We start from the raw sequence: 20,139 nt of genomic DNA, 5'->3' as shown, positions 1-20,139 counted from the left end.
TGTTTCATCATTGCAGTAGTTTTGCTTATATAATGATCTTCCGGGATAAATTATGATGTACTCCTGGAAACTTTTGTTTTTACTATGCTTAGCATGTTTTTAAGAAAGGAGGTCATTTAAAAATCTTACTTCAAGTCTGGCAGCATCCTGGTTCAAGCCCGGGTCACAAGTCTGTCTGATTTCCACACCTCTGTTCTTAACTGCTATTCTCCATCAGTCTACTGTCCCTTCCTGAGGCTAGACTGAACCTCCTGTTCAAGGATGTCATTGTAACTCTATGAGAAGAGATTAACAGAAGCAGAGAGACCACCAAAATGGCCAGTAATAGGATTTCCTTTGAGCCACTAGAATGCTGTGATAAACTGGCCCACATTCCGTGAAGCTTAGCTATGCTGTTGCAGAAACAGTTTCCTGGGTTTTCTTATTCCATATGCTCTTGGTGTAAGAGATGTCCCTTCTTAAGGCAGTCTGAAAATTCTCCAGTTCTGGTAACCCAAAGACCCTTAACTTCATGAAAATGGAGCTGGAGACAAAGAGCCTCAGATTTCAATTTAGATCCACATCTGTGTCTATTTGAGTAGAAAAGATCAGAGAATGGTGGAGTTAAAAAAAGGTAGATGTTGGGAACACACATCAGAAAGTGTAGATAATAGGAAAATTGAAGATAGGAGATCCGAGAATGGAACAGGAAAGGGAAAAAATGGTCTAAAAAATGGGAATGTGAGTGGGCACTCTTGGTGTGACCATTTTTGTAAGCCATTCCTCCCCTCTTTGCCTTCACATTCTCATCAGTCTCCTCCAGGGAATCTCTTCAGAGGGGTGATCCCATTGTGACAGTCAAGGAGTTCAGCACTCATTTTCATTAAGGACAACCTGGTGCCTTAGTGACATCTGGGCTGGAGAGAATGGGACAGCAAAGTTCAGCTCCTGTGACCCATGCAACCTACTGAGGACATGCACCAGGGCTTACCAGGTCACTTCTTCATTTTTTATATCCTTGAACTTCTTAATCCTTTATGAATTCAACTTGTGGTTTCATACTTCTCAAAATCCTTTCTCACGCAAAAGTATAGGCTTTTTCACTTATGCTAGATTTTATTACTTTTATGAATTTTTTCATTTAAGCTTTCCTTCCATCTGGAATTTACTTTGAAGTATGGTGAGAGTGGTTTTTTTCACATGGTTTATACATAAGCCCAGTGCAATAAAACACTTGTGGAATAAAATACATTCTCTCACCCTTAATTTAAAAGCTACCTTCCACAATGAGATACTATCTCACACCTGTTAGAATAGCTGTTATCAACAGGACAAATAATAACAAGTGTTGGAGAGGTTATAGGGGGAAAATAACCCTCATATACTGCTGATGGGAATGTAAATTGGTCCAACCACTATCAAAAACAGTATGGAGGTTCCTCAAAAAATTAAGAATTGATCTACCACGTGATCCAACAATCCCTCTACTGGATATTTACCCCAAAGACTTGAAAAACCATATCAGCAAAGATATTTGTACACCAGTGTTCATAGCAGCATTATTAACAGTGGCCAGGACGTAGAAGCTACCAAAGTGTCCTACGATAGATGATTGGATAAAGAAACTGTAGTATATATATACAATAGCTATCGCTCAGCCATAAGAATAGATGAAATACTGCCATTTGCAACAATATGGATGGACCTTGAGATAAAGCAAAATAAGCCAGACAGAAAAAGTTGAAAACAACATATCACTTATATATGGGATATAAAGCTAAAAGCAACAAATGAACAGGACAAACAAACAGAGACTCATGGACATGGACTATAGACTAGTGGTTACCAGAGGGTAGGGGGAGGGAGAAATGGGGAAGTAGATGGGGTAAAAGAGGTAAAATATATGGTGACAGAAAGAAATCTAACTGTGTGGTGAACACACAATACAATATATGTATGCCTTACTGTTGAATTATACACCTGAAACTTACTAGATTTCTTTAACCAATGTCACCATAATGAAAATAAATAAAGATTAAAAATAAATACATAATAAAAGTTACCTTATATATTAAATAATTCTATTTCTGAATGATCTATTGTATTTTGATTATAGATTTATCTATTCATGTGCCAGTAATATGTTTTTACTTACGATTATTTTATAAAACATTAAATGTAAAGCAATTACATTCATTTCTCTTCTTGTTCAAAAGTTTAGTATAGACACAGAACAGAAAGTAGATTAGTGGCTGCCTGGGGCAGAATATAGGAATGGGAATTAATTAAAATGGCAGGAGAATGAAAGAGAGAGAAAGATAGAGACAGAGACAGAGACAGAGGCAGAGAAGACAGAGTAGACAGTACTGAAATATGCTCATGCAATGTTTCTTAAATTTTTGCCTGGTAATCTCACACAGCAGACTCGCCTGTCCTATTTGTGGAATAGACTCCTTGGTTTTTCCACAGACCTCAGTAATCAAAGTCTCTGTAAATGGGACAGAAATTTGCACTTTAATCCAATTCACAAGGTGAATTTTAGCTAAAATTTTAAAAGCACTTTCTTAATATACAGAAAATATACTTTATGATAAAGAAAACATCCATAAACAGTAGGGAAAGTCTTGAGTCTTTTCAGTAAATGCTTTTGGGAAAGATCGAGATAAATTATTTCCACTTTTTGGCTTTTGTGAACAATGCTGCTTTGAATACGGGTGTACAAATGACTGTTCAAGTCCTACTTTCCCTCCCTGCTTTTAAACTTGCTTGGGAGGGTTAGAGCAGCTTAGGTTTCATAGGCTGGGAAGGGCCTGAGGGAGGTTGTCTGTCCACGGCCTCTCCTCCTAAGATGCAAGCCCTGCGTCCCAGGTCAGTACTCTACATTTAATCTCAATTAAAAAAAAAGATTGAAATGAGTTATAGGCCCCTTAGGTAGATGAATATGTATTTCAGAGGTATTATTAAGTGGTATTTTAAAAATAAGTCACTTTTTAAAAAGAAAAGGCAGAATTTTTAACAGATGTTACAATGAAGCATCAATGGAAATGGTCATATAATAATTATATAGCTTCAATAACAAAAGGAAACAATTAAAATTGTATCTTTCAAATTGTAATCATAATACTGTATCAATTCAGTGCTGCTGAGATGTGATAAGGTAGGCAATAATGGATTTCTGATTAGAATAAAAAATTTAACAAAGATAATAAAAGTTTTAAAAAGCTGACACTTTTATTCCCAGTTTTAATAGCTAGAATTCTAAGCCGCAGTAATTTGTTTGCAAATATGGACAGCAAGTTTTACTGAAAAGAGACAAAAATTTGAAATTTGAAAATATAAATATCCAAAAATTGTTTGAAAGTTTAAACTGAGTCCAATATGGTCATAGAAATGGAAAAAAAAAACTTCCAAATTGGTACAGTCATTATGGAAAGCAGTATGGAGGTTCCTCAAAAAACTAAGAATTGACTTGCCATATGATTCAGCAATCCCTCTACTAGGTATTTACCCCGAAGACCTGAAAATTCATACTCAAAAAGATATTTGCACACCGGTGTTCATAACAGCATTATTCACAGTGGCCAGGACATGGAAGCAACTGAAGTGTCCTTCGACAGATGATTGAATAAAGAAGCTGTGGTACGTATATACAATGGAATATCACTCTGCCATAAGAAGAGATGAAATACTGCCTTTTGCAACAACATGGATGAACCTTGATATAATCATACTAAGCGAAATAAGCCAGACAAAAAGGTTGAAAATCACATGATATCGCTTATATATGGAATATAAACCTAAAAGCAACAATGAACAGGACAAACAGAGACTAATGGACATGGACAATGGACTAGTGAATGGAGATCGGGGAGGGTAAAAATAAAAAAAATAAAATTAAAAAATAATTGTGTATATATAGTATGAAAAGTAAATAAACTGGCTTTAAAAAAAGAAATGGCAAAAAAAATCACGATAACAACCATTGCAACAAGAACTAATATTTGAGAGAGTAGTCTATATTCACAGAATCATATATTTTTAAAATAGATTACTTTCCAGAATTTACAAATATATTAATAAATAAAATTTTAGCGATCTGAAATATTTTTAATATTATAGTAGTAAGACTGGTTACAAGTGACAGAAATATCAAACAAATTCACTTAAACACAGGAGGAACTAGATTGACTCACAGAAGACAGAAGTCCAAGAGACACAGCAGGACGAAAAAAATTAAACTTTTCACTAGACTCTTGTTTTCTTTCTCTCTCTCTCTACCGTACTGTCTACACTAATTCACTCTCATGCAGGGGTCTTTCTATGCAATGGCAGCAAAACTCATTTCACCTTTATAGTCTATATTTAGGGTCACAGTAAGACGTGTGATTCTCTTCCACTTTTATCCAAGGAAAATAACTTTTCTGATTGGCCTGGTTTCTGTCACATGAATAAATCCAGGCATGTGGGGTCCTCTGATTGGCCAATCTGGAGCTCGTGTCTTTGAGAAGTCAAAACCAAGCAATTAAAACCCCAGAAGAATTCCAACTGCTGACAGAATGGTCGTTCTCCACAACACAAAAAAGGAATGAAGACCAAAGACAAAAGCAACAAATGTCCATTACAAATGACTGAGGAAAAATCAAAACACTGAAATATATCTAATGGGAATATAGAATACGTGATGAGGGAGGGAGGACAAAAACAAAACCTTAATAAACTGTTATTTCTGAACTGTTGATTCTTGATTATCTTTAAAGATGACTATCTTTCAAACTTAAAATAAGAAATTTTAAAGAAGTATCACTTAAAAATGGATTTTTAAGATCTGGTTTGAGCATATTCTGAAATATTAAGTACCAGTTTCTCAGAATGCCACATTTTGATATTAGTGAACTTTTACTTTTATCAGAATTAGACTTAGCTTTGTGAGTAAATCTCAGAGTATCTCTTAGTTAAATTAGATAAAGAAAATGTAGGCTTTAAAGCTTCAAATGTATACAAACATTTTTAGGCAATATTTATGCTTCAGATCTTTGCACCCATAACCAAACTGAGAATGCTGTCAGAAAATTTGGAAAAAGGTATGATCCTTGTGAGTCATGAGAGGATCAATTAGTTTGCTGACACATCTTTTGCTCAGCTAAAGACATTTCTTCACCTTAGAACCACTGTAAAGACTTGAGTATTTGAGCTTACAGAGGTACACAGAATAGACATACACAAATAAGTGTTACTCAATAATTGAAAAATCAACCTTCAGAGCACAAATGTAATTTTAACATCTTATTTTGCAAAAATGGAGTTAAGCCAGCTCTAGAATGACAGAAATTGCTTCACAATTTATTGCAATTTTCTGGAAAAAAAAAAAAAAAACAGGGCTCATGCCCTGTTTAACTTTTTGTTGCATGAGTCTATACAATTTTCAAAATATTAGTTATACTGATATCTACTATTTTTTTTTTCTGTACTGTCAGTGTGAGTTTAGAAAGTATAGACCAAGATATGGCTACTTGTTTGGTTTGATTTCATAATTTGGCACTTCTCAGAGAGCAGGAATAGCAGAAAAATAGAAGTATAGACTATTTGAGAATAGAATAAATCATAGATTTTGCTTAGGAAAGGAGAATAAATCCAGTAAGACAATGGAGTCTACATCAAGAAAAAGTAACATAGATTCCAGTGTTCATACCACACACACACACACACACATGCACAGTTCTCAATGTATGACGGAATGGAGACAATATTTTAAAAGCAGCATTAAGAATATTGATACAAGTATACATACTAGAATATTTTTCATAATTTTGGAGTTAGTATGGAATGCTTTTATTAAACAAAACAGGAGCACAGGCATACGCTTGACTACATACACATAGACTGAATTACATACCATTACACAAGTAGACAGACAGAAAGTGTCACCAAAAACAAATAACATAATAGTAATCTTTAAAGGAAAAAGGCACCAAAAATAAATTTCAAAAACCAACAACAGCTTGAAAAGAAAATACTTTCAAAACATGTGCAGTGTGAAATTGCTTCTCAAACTTAGGTGCAATAAAAGTGTGAATTTTTTTCTAAATCCAACATATCTGCCCCCAAATCACAACTGTCAATGGTGGCAGCAAAATTTACTTCAATTATTATTTTAAGTGTCTTCCATCTTTCTTGCACAATTAGAAAAATCAAAGCATCTGAGTTTGTCCTAAGAAAACAGAAAGTTCAGTTTTGTCTATGTGAGTATGACTTGGCATCATCAGTTTCTCTTTCTGTTATAAATCATCTTAATATTGAACATTATGTTGTTTTTTCCTCACCTTTTAGATAGCCAAAAATGTTTATATTTAACATAAAAGCCATTAACATTCTCTCTAAGCTGACAACACTCAAAATATGATTCTTTATGTTATAAAAAGAAAGAACTTTTGTCCTTTTCCCCAAAATTCTACAGCAATAAAGATAAAATGCCAACTTATGCCTTAACAAAGCATTATTTCCACTAAACCCATGTATTTCTTAGCTTTTGCATCACTAACTGCAGATGCTCATCATGAATGCAACCCTGCCATGATGTATCTTTTTTCCCTCTAGAAAAACAAGGAGAGGTCATTTAGCTCCAAAAATTTGTAAGAAGCCTGTTCAAATAAAAATACTTTTGACTTGGTTTTAAAATGGAAGAAAAAAAAAGGACTAATATCATCTTCCAGGCAAGAATGAGTAACATGGACCTGATTCACCCTCCCACCTGAAACAATTTTAAAAACAGACAAAATGCTAGAAAAATTATTTTCAAGACATGTAACATCAGGCAACAAAATACACTTGTCCTTGAGAGACAAGAAACAAACAAGCTGAGCCCACAATTCTCTTGGCTTCCTATCTTGGGGGAGATATCAGGCAAAAGCAAAGAAAGGGTGAATTTGGAAGAGCTTGAAAACTACCTGAGTTGAGGAGATGGAATTGAGGAAATGAAGAGACTGAAGAAACTTGAACTCATAGGACAAAGTACCAAAATGGAGAGAGCTACCTCAAGACAGAAACTTGGAGATCTGCAAAGAGTTCACTTCAAGTATTCCGCAGAGTACTATTTATCACATGTGTGGGAGAAACCCACCTGAAACAGGATAAAGAACCATCTAAAAGGATCAGAGAGCATAGTGCCTACTCCCACTAGCCAGACTGAAAAAAAAAAAAAAAGCCAAAATTCATGGAGCATTAGTTACTCAGGAAGGTCTTACTTCGATAGTGGGGAATAATTAGCTCTAGACAGTTGCTGTTCTGGACCTGCCCAGCAAATCAAAAAGATTCACGAGATTCCAAATAGCTTATTTACATGTATCCCAGAAAAAAGTTCAAGAAGATTTATAAGAATGCAAAATCATTCGTACAAAGTAAACAAACAAGGTAAAATGCACAATGTTCGGCATCCAATCAAAGATCACTAAGCATAAAAGGAAGCAGAAAACACAAACCATAATGAAGAGAATAATCATTTGAAATTGTCCAAAAATAAAATAGAAATTGACCCAGAACAGGCACAGAACAAAGACATTAAAACCACTTTTATAATTTTTTTTAATGTGCAAAAAGTTAAGTAGATCCATGGATAATAGAAAAAAATCAAAATTTTAAAGATGAAAATTACAATGTATGAGATAAAAAATACAGTATATGGGGTTAATGGCAGATTAGACATTGCGGAAGAAAGATTAATGAATTTAAAAGCAATAGAAATGATCCAAATGAAACACCGAAAAAGAAAACAAAAAAGTAGAAAGAGAACAGTAAATTGTAGAAAGAATTCAAGGGACTTCAGATGGACAATTTGAATCCCTGAAGAAGAACAGCAGGTGGCTGGGAAAAAAACTAGAAGAAATAATAAACCCAAACTTTCAAAACTTTATGAAAAGTTTAATTCACAAATCCAAAAGAGCTCAAAAAACACCAAACACAAAAACATGAAGAGAGTTATACCAAAGCAATTCATAATCAAATTGGGAAGAAAAAATAACAATAATGAAAAAACAAGCAATACTATAGATATATAGTATTGCTATTTGTCTATAGAGCAGAGAAATAAAGATAAAGTTGACATTAGACTTCTCATCTGAAACAATTTAAGTAAGAATACAGTTGGAAAATATCATTAAAGTACTCAAAGTAAGAAAACTGTCAATGTAGAAATCCTATACCTGGCAAAAATATCTTTAAAACGCTAAGACAAAATAATAACATTCTCCGATTGTGAAACTTAAAGAATTCGTCACTATATACTGTCTATAAGAAATGCACTTTTTTGAAGACATGAAGAGGTTAACAGTAAAGGATGTGAAATCATATACTATGCTAATGCTAGTCTAAAGAAAGCTGGAGTAGCTATGGAAATATCAACTGTATTTTTGTGTTTTTTTTTTTTCCATTCCTGCCCCTTTTTCTTCTTCTATTCCAATTTTAGCTATTTTAATGGACTATCTATCAAGTTCAAGATGTTAGTTCTGTTACAGGTGCCTATACTGATCACTCCAGACAACAGAAATATCTTTCTCTTTTAAGATAGTATATTATTATCCTGTATCCAATACCTCGTATAGTGAAGGTACATTTTTTTAATTTATGCCTTTTCATAAAAATGGTTATAATGAGTACGGCATTTTATGAAGACAGCTGAGCAATTCCATAATTTTCTAAAGGAAGATAAAGGAGAATTTAGCGGACTATGGAGCTGCCCAGAGGTACCCCCCTGACAGACTTGACATATTTCCAGGGTAAGTCCAGCAATCCGTGCCGTTCTTGTTCTTTTCCACCTGAGTAACTCAGGGCCATGTGTTCCATGATACCTGGATGAATAGGTTGCCCCACAAGGGCTGAAACCAAGGCAGATAGAATACTGATCTTTGAGTAAAAGTTTTATGGATGACGTGGCTCCAGTAATCTGTTCAACTCCTCACTCTATAGCTAAATAGTGAGTTCTAATGCAGACATACGGAAAAGAAAACATTAAGCCAAGTGGTGCAAAGCCTGGCAGGAAAATAGAGAGCAGAAGCCATGCAAGGTGCAGAAGGGAGATGTGCATCGAGGGTACAATCTGGTAAAGAGAAGAGAACATGGAAGTTGGATGAAGAAGGAATAGAAAGTGATAGAAGGGGAGAGGTGGCAGAAAGGGAGAAGTAAGAGTGTTCACACTTTGCGTGGGCATATTTCAAGAACCCGTCCACCCAACCTTGCTTCCTGCTGCCAATTCCTCCTTTAGCAGGCCTGCCTCCTGTGCCCAAGAGAGCTCTTTCCGAAAGGCATTTCATGGCACAGGTTTGAGAGCTCAACCCACGTTCCCATAAGCGAGAACATAGGGTTTTTGGAAGAGCTTGAGCTGGGGACAGCAAGGAGAGCACATACAAGCAGCATAGCCTGCAGCTCTCACCGCACCAGGGCTCTTCCAGCTCATGTAGCCATGCTCTTTGACCTCATGCAAGACAACCCCCAGGGCCTACCCAGGCCTTTCAGTGAGGTCCCAAACTCAAGGAGTCATCAGGCCCAAAATTGACTGGCTGAGTTTCTTACCTAAAGGATGTATATGAGGAGGGAGGAGAAAACCCAAGCTGCAGGGCTCTGAAAACTAGAATGGGGCTTAGTTCAAATTGCTCCCCAGACAGACAGCAAATTTATCAACTTGTTGTCCCAGGAGGAACACATAAGAATACCCCCTTTCCTGCATGTATGCCAGCACTATGTTATATTTTAAATCTTATTTCTGCTGATCAGGCAGGTAAAAATGATATTACATTTTTTTCTTTATATTACCTTTAGTGGGAAGGAAAAAATTTCCAAATGTTTAATGACTTTTTATTTCTTTTTTTTTTTGTTAATTTTCTGTTTGTGTCCATTGCTTACTTTTCTGTAGGTATGTTCATTTTTATCTTATTAAATTGACAGATCTATTTATATACCAAAGATATCAACCCTTTGTTAGTCATACATATTGCTAATGTTTTTTTTCAATTGTGTGCTTAAGACTGTGCCTTAATATAATCACAATGAAAATAATGACCACTACCATTTAATCCTCAAAACAATCCTGTGAGATAGAATGAGTAGAAATAAGGTTTAAAATATAACATAATGCTGGTATAGGTATAGGAAAGGGGATATTCTCATGTGCTCCTCCTGGGAAAATAAGTTGGCAAGAGTGTTCCACCATTATCTTTCTTTATGGTTATGGACAAGTTTGCTTTTTCTTATCAAATAAAGATGAATGGCTAAAAGCATGGTCTACAGAATCAGACTGTCTTTGTTTCTTCCTGAGGGACCACTTGTTATGTGTGTGACTGTACATCACCTAAAGCTTTGTGCTTCAGTTTCTTCATCACTGAGGTGGAGATAATCATAATCTACCTCATGGAGGTTTTAAGAACAACATATGTGTGTGTGTGTGTGTGTGTGTGTGTGTGTGTGTGTGTAACGTTTTTGACCAGTGCCTGACACATCATAAGAGTTCAATCATTGTTATCAATTATTGTTTTTGCCTACTAATCATCCTCGTGGTAATGATATGTGATCTTGAAAAAGTTTAACATGCTTTATAAACATGAAGGTTTAGGGATTTTAAACGGCCATCTTATCTCAAACTTGCCAGTTCTGTAGTTGCTGGAGTAAAAGGGATGCATTTCATGTGTGTGACGCCTCTTCCGATCTCTCAACCACTGTTTTGGAAACCTGAGTCCCACTAACAGTGCCCTTGTGTTTGTTCCCAGATTGTGATTATATTAAGGCACAGTCTTAAGCACACAATTGAAAAAAAAACATTTGCAATATGTATGACTAACAAAGGGTTGATATCTTTGGTATATCAGAGAGTTTAGGAGTAAAAATCCTGCCTCGATAGTTCTGGAACACTGTGTAGGGGGCAGATGCTCTTTCAGTTAAATTGACTTATTTTGCCTCAGTACTGTCCCTGAAAGCTCTGAATACATAAGCAGTTAACTTCTTATTTTTACTTTTTTCCTAATTGGGACTAGAATGAGATGTTCTTTAACTAGGAAGAAAGCTTTTAATTCATCTAATCTAGTGGTGTTCAAACTTTGGAACATATCAGCAAACCTAACACTCTTGTAAAAACCCACATATTATAGTCCTTTCTCTAATCTATAGAACCTAAATCTGGATTAGGGCCCTGGAATTTGTATTTAATAATAGCTCCTGAAGTTATTAAATTGGTCAGGGTAAGGCTAAAGTGACGGAACAAAATCTCAAAGTATAGTGGATTTTAAAATATACATATTCACCTCTCTCTCATATAACATTCCCAAGACAAGTAGTCCAGGTTGGCAAAATAACTTTGCTCCTCAATTATTCAGGCATGTGGCTTCCTTCTCTTTTGCTGTTCAGGTCATTCCTAGGACATTATCTTCATATACATGATTAAGTCACTCTCATGTACATTTTGGGATCTAACTGTTGGGAAGAAAAAAAATCACAGGTGAGGCTAATCCAATGTCGTAAGACCTGAACCTAGAAGTGGCATATATCACTTCTGCTCAGAGAGCCTGAGAAAGAAAGTCTGGCTAGGCAGCCCTGTACCTCATTGTACCTCTTTGTCTTGAGAGCAAGTAGGGTGGTTTCGGGTGAGCAACCTGAAAGCCTCACCACAGTGATCTAGATGCATAACTCAGTCTGAGAACCCACATCTAATCCAACTTCTACATTGTGTAGATAAGGAAATTGAATTGCAGTGATGCGAAATTACTTTTTAGTCATTTTACTGGCATAATGAGTCAGTAAAACATATGAGGATTCACCTATGATGTTGCAAAGTCTCCCTCTTTACTTTAGCATCTTCTGGGCACTTGAGGCCAGGAACTTGTTTCACTTCGGGATTATTAGTTAAAGAAACTAAGTGCCCTTCATGTTGAGAAAATAAAGTGAATGATTAGAGATAAGAAGGGCCCTTCTCTTATGCTAAATAACCCCTCTCAGTATCCCTTTCTCACACCTTCATTCCAATTTTCTTTCTCAGCCCTACTCTCCCTTCCATGACCCTTGCGATCAGATTGATCTCTTTTATTGTCTTGTTTCATTCTCTAATGTTTCTTTTCAGCTACAGGGATATGACACATATCTGCCCCTCAGTTATTTTTCTAAGAAGTACAAGAGACAAGTAGAAGTGAAGCTTGTGAGATTGAATGGACTAAAATGATAGAGGGAGAAAGGGAGGCGGAAGGGCATCAAGATCAGCCTACCATAGGGGTGAAGACAAGGACACGAGTTCTGTGGACTGTGAAGAGAGCAGCCTCAAAACAACACAGACTGGGTAGGTGCTGGAGACAGGTAAGGAAAGAAAAGAAAGGAGTATTAGTGGCCGTGAGAGCCACAATGAAAAATTTACGGGTAAAGCTATGAGAAAAAGGAGCCCTCTGCAGTTTGGGAGCAGAAAAAGGACATTATGAAAACCTAATGTTTTAAAATTGGAAATCCCCTGCCTATTGTCATCATGAGGGACCTTAAGATGCACATTATGTCAAAGAGGTGACAAGGACTTGAGGGTAAGAAGTGCTAGCACTCAGGAACCCTGCCTTTCTATGACACCTCCACATTCAACATCTTTCAGACTTCATAGTATGATGGTTAGATAGATCCTGGGAGAGCAGGGTACCAAAGGCTTGGAACTCAGACTCCTGATTTCTTCAGAGAGAGGAAAGATTTGATCTTAATTAAGACTCTTTAGAAGAAGGATCTGGCCTAGAAAGAGGCATCTTGGGTCTTTGGTCTTCTGTCTTGGTAAAGGAAGAAACCTTTACTAAATTCTGAAATAAGCCGGATTTGCTTCTTACGTATTACCAAAAAAACTCTTCCAGAGTCTGAATAGTTATTTTCTTTGGGGCTGACATGACTATCACCCAGAGCTGGACTTTACAGAGGATTATACTGTGGAAAAGAAGTTACTCAAATTTGAACCAAGAGATTGGACTGCTCTGCCATGGATAGAACACCCGCCACCGCCACCATGTCCGGTGAGGGAGTGGTAGTACCCGCCTCACCACATGGAACTCTCTTTAGAATGGAACCCAGAGAGCACCTCTCCCATCTGGGACCCTGGGTTCACCTCCTACAGAGAAGAGAACTTTTGGCCCCAGGCATTTCCTTCTTTCACTTTCTGCTACAGCTGCCAAAAGCAAATTGAGTGCTTATCGCATACCTATTTCGCCAAGCCCATAGTGATTATTTAAGCAGCCACCACACTGACAAAGAAAACCCAGCTAAAAGGTACAAAAATATCTGCCCTAATGCCGCATGTTGGTTGATTGTCAGAGTTTTGTAGTTTTGATATAATGAGAATTCTGCACCAAATGTGAAAAACATCAAGAAAATTGACACATGAAGAGTGATACATAACGACAAAAGTATTTCAGTGATGTGACATTCATTAATACGCCTTTATTTAAAATTAGGACATTAAAAAAGTAGTCTCTGGATGTAGGTGGGTTGTAAGATGAGCAAACAAGAATACATAGGTCCACTTTAATGAAGAAGATAACTGCCCATGCTTTATGCAGAGCTTTGAACCATAAGATTTACAAATAAATAATTAGTAATGAAAAAAGTTCGCTACAACATCAGAAAATAAGGTTGAAGACTACTTTTGCCTGGCATTTGGCATAAACTTCCTATTTTCCATCTTTCTATCTCCTTTATTCCTCCACGGCTTGCCATTCCTCTCCCCCAGGGAATCAAGACTATGCTTGAGTAGAGATTGCAATAAGTGTTTTATTTCTTCCCTCTTGGAAATCTGTGACATAGATAGGGATAAGGATGGAGGAATGAAGATTACATGAGGCTGGAGCTGTTGACTGAGAGCAGCAGCTAAGGCAAAAGATCTTTTTCCTCTGGCATCTTCTGGAGGACAAGCAGGCTTCTGGTTTCATAGGTGGGTGCTCACATTTGAGTGCACACATTAATGCATACATTTCTTTGAAGAGAAGCAGTGATAATAATATCCCCTATGCCCATTTACTACTCCTCTGAATAATCTTGTGACAGTACAATTAATTTTCAATGATCTATATTGGTTTGGGGCCTTTTCACCTTAATTCTGTCAAGTTGGGTGAACTCTACTTCTTGGCTTTATAGCCAATCTAAGAGGGAATTTAGTTTGGTTCGGAGTGTGTGTGTGTGTGTGTGTGTGTGTGTGTGTGTGTGTGTGTGAAAGAGAGAGGGAGAGAAAATCTGCATTCCAAGATCAGTTATAAATTTTAATCAAGTTATCCACAATTTTGGATTTTTCATTCCTCCAGTTAGTATAAATAATCAAGAGTGTACTATAGTCCTGAAAGGGTATATGTGGATAATAGAAAGCAACAAACAATAATGATAATGAGTATGTCTTTCTTTAGATTGTAGTCTCACAGCCTGTAGGATTTACAAGTTAGAACCACTAACTAACAAACTCATCAGAGAATGACCTGTTAACACTGCTAATATTTTCTTTAGTGATGTAACACTGTGGTACTGGCACTTGGGGAATCCTTTGCCCATTGTAAGCATAGTAGTCTCCAGTCCTGGGCTGTCAGAGCAGTTTATGCCAAGATTTTCTCCACTCTTGTAGCTGTGGGTCTTGGGGACCCCCTGGATCACTTCCATGGAGCCAAGAATAAAGTTATTACTTAACGTGCATGACCCATTAACTTCTGAAACTGTTCTCCAGTCCACCGTGTTATTGCAATACTCTTTGTCGTTACCTGCACTGTTTCTCTTAGGGAAGCCATACTGTAATCTTCCAAATGTTAATAATGAGGAAGACATAATATCCCTGGACATGCTAAGGCCGAAATCACCACACAACAGAGTCAAGTTCGTTAATACCTCACTGGTCTGTTTTTCTTGGTTATTTTTTGCTATGTCATATTGCATCTCTTCCTCTGAAAATTGTTCTTTAATCGTCTCCATTCTGCTTCCTGAAGATCCTACAAGAATCAACCCCAGGCCAAGTAGCAGCAGAGAGGTCTCCATCTCAGACTTAAGGTAATCTGTTCTGCAGTAAAAATAAAAAGTAAAAGATAAAAATAAGGAGATAACTCTCTTTTCCTTGTAACAATTCCCAGGATAGACCCGACCACGTAACTTAAGACTCTGACATCTGTTAATGGCAGTATGATGCAGTGAAAAGACAATCAGCTGTGAAGTCTGAAGGACCATCTTCAAATCCCTGCTTATCCACTAACAAACAATTTACTCTACCTCATCTAAACTCAGTTTCCCCAGGTGAAAAAAAAAAGGGAGAAATGTGAGAATTATATAGGATTTTACTTCCTTTACTCCTTGTCTACGATCTCGTTGGAAGGATCTGTAATCTTCCTAGAATCTCACCCAACACATTTCTCATTATTGTTGTATCTCCTACAGACTCACACAGTACCTGGCACATGACAGCCACTTGAAAAAAATCACAATGTTATTTTCCCCCTCTCTCATTCTTTTCCCCCAATTGATTCCCAGGTATGGGATATCTGTCTTTACCGGTTCCTTTGGCAAGCTGATCCTGTAGAGAAGGCTTCCAGCTTGTTGCAGGGCAAGAAGTAAAATTGTATTTGTTTCCTGTGAGTTTCTGTTATTGGGTCTAAGTGAGAGAAGGAGGGGCAAAAAGGGGGTAGGTTGACTTGTATGAGATCAGAGGAGACAACGTGGAACAAGGTTGCTCAGAGAACTGAACAAAATGTCCATTTAGCTGTCAGAATCCCAGTGACCTAGGCAGCACCAAGTGCTTCCTCTTCTGTGAAATCTTCCTTGTCTATTTGTACTTTAACCCAAAATGATTTTTATTTTGCTTCTTTGAAATCCCGCAGCATAGATTTGATTGCACTTCATCTTACATCTTTTTTTTTTTTTAATTTAGTTGATACGTGTTAGTCGTTTCTCCTCTTATTAAAGCTATAAATTCCTCGAGTCTGGAACATAATTTCTGCTTCTTTTTATTCTGTACAGAATCAAGCACTGAACTGTGTATATACTAGTTTCTCAACGAGTTTGTTTTAACAACTTTAGCATGGCTCGACTAGTGTAGAAAATCCTAAACTTGAGGTCAATGCTGGAAAATTGATGAGAATCCTGGAGTGAATGGTTACTCAGGGTGACAATTTTTTCTCTTAGTCTAGAAAGAGCTCATTTTTTTCTCTTTTTTCTCTCCGATCTCTAAGAACTTCCTTCCCTTGTGCTTATATCTCCTTCATTATCACACTTATTCACCTTCTAATCATCATTCCTTGCTCCTCCAATTCCTTCAATACATATCTTTTCTAGAAACACCACTTGCAATGACACTACTTCAGAAACCTTGAATATTCCTCATTGCCTACACAAGGTAATCTAATCCCCCAAAGTCACTTAGTCAAGGCTCTACTTGATCTAATATCAACCTGATTTTCGAGGTTTATTTACCATTATCTTGGTATGCATACCTGTTCTAGTCAAATAAGTGTGACTCCATCTTTCTGAATATGCGCTATTTCATCTCTCCATTTTTGCTTTTCCGAATGCCTATTCTTTTCTGCCTCTTGAAATCCTTCAAAGCCCAATTCAGATCCCATTCTTTCATTGAAACATTTTCTCACTTAAGTCTCTCAAATCCATTCCTCATTTCTCTAAACTTCTTATCACACTCACTTCTTATGCTGTTCATTTGACATCGTGTACATGAACTTGTATTTTTAAAATTATATTTAATTTTAAAATGTCCTGTGTGTGAAATTAGAGCAAAGACCCAGTACTAAGAGTATATAAGCCTAAATAATTGAATTGCTTGATTATCAATAGATTATTAAGAATTAAATAAATATGTTCATGTGTGTGTCTTGAGCACAGTCTTGGTATGGGTCAAAGGGAGGAAGAAAGAATTTAGAGTGTTTCCTAAACATCCTCTGCCACCAACACCAATAGTGAGATGATGATAAGAAAACAGAAAGACAATAAGGAGAAAAATAAACAAGAAGAGTAATGCAGATATTCTCAGTTTTTCTGAAACATGTATTTCAAGTGGGAAGAATTTGTAGCTACCTAGGTTCGATTTGGGCTGCTGGGTGCCCATTAAAAGAAAAACAAACAAACCTAAACTACGAATGTCAAAAACATCACAATTCATTTGAATTGGGCTTTGATCACTATTGAATGAAAATATTCTGAGGATAGATTTCACTGGACAGTCTCAGTTACCTATCGACACTTCATTGGGAATGCATTTATCTGCAAGATTTTGCTTTTAATTAGAAGGAGGGAGGTCAGGTGAGGAAGGGAAGAAAAGTCATTGGGAAGGAAAGAAAGGACAATAAAGCTTAGGGAGAGGAGTAGGAAAAATAATCATAATTCAGAACATAGAAACACATTTCAGCTACTTTAAAGTTTTGCTCAGGAAATGATGCTGCTACCAGGGCCCAACAAGTCATGTCCTAGGAACCACTTGTCTCTGCTTAGCATCTATTCAGATGCTGAGGACTCTGATCCCTTGGGGACATTCAAACTTCCAAGAAGACAACAGGGACAATGGGATTCCCACAGAGAAATAGTTAATGAAACTCAACTGTGAAAAGGTGACCCCAGATGGGTGAGCCTTGCCCACTTACAAGATTGAAAAGTGTCACCCTTCTCCTTCCTTAAATCTAATCAATCGGTTAGAACTTGATACTTACAAAAGACAGAGTTAATGACTAGCATAGGTGTACCTCCTTTTTTGATCTGACCTTGAATTAAGTGCAAATAAAAAATGCAATAGTTGAAGTCTCTCAACCGAAAAGGTCAGAACAGAAAGGGCCCTTTGAAGCTCATGCATCGCCAGTGCCTGCCCTAGGCCACTGTATGAATTTCTGGCTCTCGCTTGCAGGATTGAAATGTCATAAAGTTCAGAATTAGTGACCCCATAATCTGGCACCCCTTATTTCTTATCGCTCCCCAGTACTAACAACCTTTCCCTCCAACAAGGCCCATGTCTATACTACTAAGAAAGAGAACTGTGGAATAATTGGCCTGGAAAGAACCTCAAAGATTATCTATTTCAAGTTCTCACCTTACAGGTGTGAAAACTAAGGCTCTAAGAGGAGCAGGACTCGATCAGAGTCCCGGAAATAGGAGCCTCTTTTTCCCTTTCTTTTCTTCCTTTGCTCTCTATCTCCAAAGATTCTCTGCCCATAGTCAAATGCAAAAGAACTAAATGACAAGTTCAATTGTAAAAACTAAAAGGGGAAAAGAGTTAGTTGTCTGGGGCAAAGTCTCTTCTGTTTCCTCTGGGAATACAAAGAGGAGGTACACTGAGCTCTGAGAGTCTCAATCCTTCCCTGGGAAATCCTTGTCTGTTTCTCTCCAGTCTTCCAGGGAAATGGTTTCTGACCAGTCAGATTCCATTCAATCTCCTTTTCTCTTTCTTTCAAGGTGCAGAGGGAGCTGCTGAACAGGAGCAGATGCAGCTTGAGTTATATATATCACTTTTAGAGAAAAACCAAAAATATGACCCGAAGTGCCTCTATACCCAGGACCAAGTCTGGGATTAGGGTGAAATGAATGGGGTACAAAATTCAAGGGGGTACCAAAAAGCCCAGTAATCAAGATAAATATTATTTTAATGCAATGTTTAAAAGTAGATTTAATTCAAAACAATCCCTGATGAACAAATATTAAAATTTTAAATAACATCTGACTACAACTCATGTAACTCACCTCATCCCAAATTCAACCCTTGATTTAAAATTCAGGTATTTTGCTCACCAGGGCTTTTTGCAGTAACTTTGCTTTTTGAAAATATTATTTATCTAGATTACTAGGGTTTTTTTGGTGCCTCTAAAATTTTGCATGTGAAGTGAGTGCCTCACCCACCTTATCCTAATCCCAATCCTGTGTAGGATTCACTCTTGGCTCTCATCAAATGACCCAAAGAAAAGGGACAATAAATTGAAACACATGCATAGTTTATGGTTTAATTTAATAGAATTTTTTTTTTATTGAAGCAAGACAAAAAGATTCCAGCTCAGAAATACTGGAAGCATAGATGAATTACCAATGGCTACCCATGTCAATCGAAGCATTACCCCATGTCCACAGTTTACGTGTGCATGGAGAACAAGCACCAGTGCCCCTGAGAGAGAAGACAGAGGGTCTCAGATGCAGATGCTGGGCTCGAGTTATGCAATATATCTCTGAACATTAATTGGCCCCATGTCATCACAACCAACAAGAATAAACCCCTCTGTGGGGGAAACGTGGTACCTGCAGGAAGGATATCTGATACCTTCAATGAGTTTACAGACTGTCATTTTGAATCTTGTCTCACTCTGGAAGCATAAAATGGTGGAATGATTTGGGCAAGCCACCTTTTGGGGAGAAGTGCAAACACTATTGATTTTTCGAGGCCTCTCGTGGATGAAGACGTGCTCCTTTTTGCAGGTGTTGTCAGGTTCTTTGATGAATCTTTGTAAGATCATGCGATTGCAGTATCTTATAGGAAAGTCACTCCGAGGGTAGTCCACATGCAAGTTCTCCATGGTTGATAACATCGTTTCCTCATACAACTCATTTTCCCAGAATAGAAACATCAGGAAAATCATCACCATTATTATCATCAGGGGTATGAGTCCCTTTGCATCTTTTGCTTTAATTCCTATAGAGTAAGAGAAGACAGAAGGTAGCAGAGGGTAGTCAGAGTCCTCCAGCCCCATCCTCTAACTTTGCTCCTCCATCCTTTGGCTATATATTTTTTTCACTCTGCTAATTAAAATCATGCTGACTCTGTAAGAACCAACTGGAGGAACAGCTCTTCAAGAAAGCCTTTTCTGACCATTTCAGGTTTCAGTTCCCTAGTTATTTTCATTTTCTTTTGCTTCCATAAGCTCCTTGATAGCAAGTATCTGACCTCCTAGTTCTCCTGAATCTGTCAGAGTGCTTAACACAGAGCTGAACATACAGAGGTGTTCAAAAGTACCCATGGCCGATTGTTTAATTCCTATTGCTGAATGCCTTCCTTCCCATAATTGTCTCAACTCTGATTCTGCCCAATTGCGCATGCCTTTACCACTGTCTTCTAATGTGTTCTTTTCAATTTTTCCCCAACCTTTCCTTCTGTTGATCCTACTTGGCTCTGTGCTAGCCCTTCTTACCTTTCCTTTTTGCTGCAGCTCTCACAAGTATCAT

The 20,139-nt window shown here is 37.2% G+C and overlaps 2 protein-coding genes across 2 annotated transcripts; both read right to left on the bottom strand.

The window, feature by feature from the left end:
* Window positions 1-14,275: 14,275 nt before the first annotated feature.
* Window positions 14,276-15,531, bottom strand: RNASE11 (ribonuclease A family member 11 (inactive)). The gene is made up of 2 exons (XM_016165543.2): window positions 15,490-15,531; window positions 14,276-15,004 (listed from the first exon to the last, which is right to left on the bottom strand). The coding sequence occupies exon 2, from the start codon at window positions 14,980-14,982 to the stop codon at window positions 14,392-14,394; it is 591 nt and encodes a 196-aa protein (XP_016021029.2). The 5' UTR covers window positions 14,983-15,004; window positions 15,490-15,531; the 3' UTR covers window positions 14,276-14,391.
* Window positions 15,532-19,133: 3,602 nt separating this feature from the next.
* On the bottom strand, window positions 19,134-20,139 carry RNASE12 (ribonuclease A family member 12 (inactive)). Its single transcript, XM_016165546.1, has 2 exons — window positions 20,106-20,139; window positions 19,134-19,609 (listed from the first exon to the last, which is right to left on the bottom strand). Exons 1-2 carry the CDS (start codon window positions 20,137-20,139, stop codon window positions 19,134-19,136), a joined length of 510 nt encoding a protein of 169 aa, XP_016021032.1.

This window comes from Rousettus aegyptiacus, unplaced genomic scaffold (genome assembly GCF_014176215.1).
Source record: "Rousettus aegyptiacus isolate mRouAeg1 unplaced genomic scaffold, mRouAeg1.p scaffold_m13_p_3, whole genome shotgun sequence".
NCBI lineage: Eukaryota > Metazoa > Chordata > Mammalia > Chiroptera > Pteropodidae > Rousettus > Rousettus aegyptiacus.
This window is presented reverse-complemented; position numbering and strand designations above follow the sequence as displayed.

Coding starts and splice junctions, on each gene's coding strand:
- RNASE12 (XM_016165546.1), bottom strand. CDS start 20,139: ATGATACTTGTGAGAGCTGCAGCAAAAAGGAAAG. Junction 19,610..20,105: donor AGCTGCAGCAAAAAGGAAAG/GTAAGAAGGGCT, acceptor CTTACTCTATAG/GAATTAAAGCAAAAGATGCA.
- RNASE11 (XM_016165543.2), bottom strand. CDS start 14,982: ATGGAGACCTCTCTGCTGCTACTTGGCCTGGGGTTGATTCTTGTAGGA.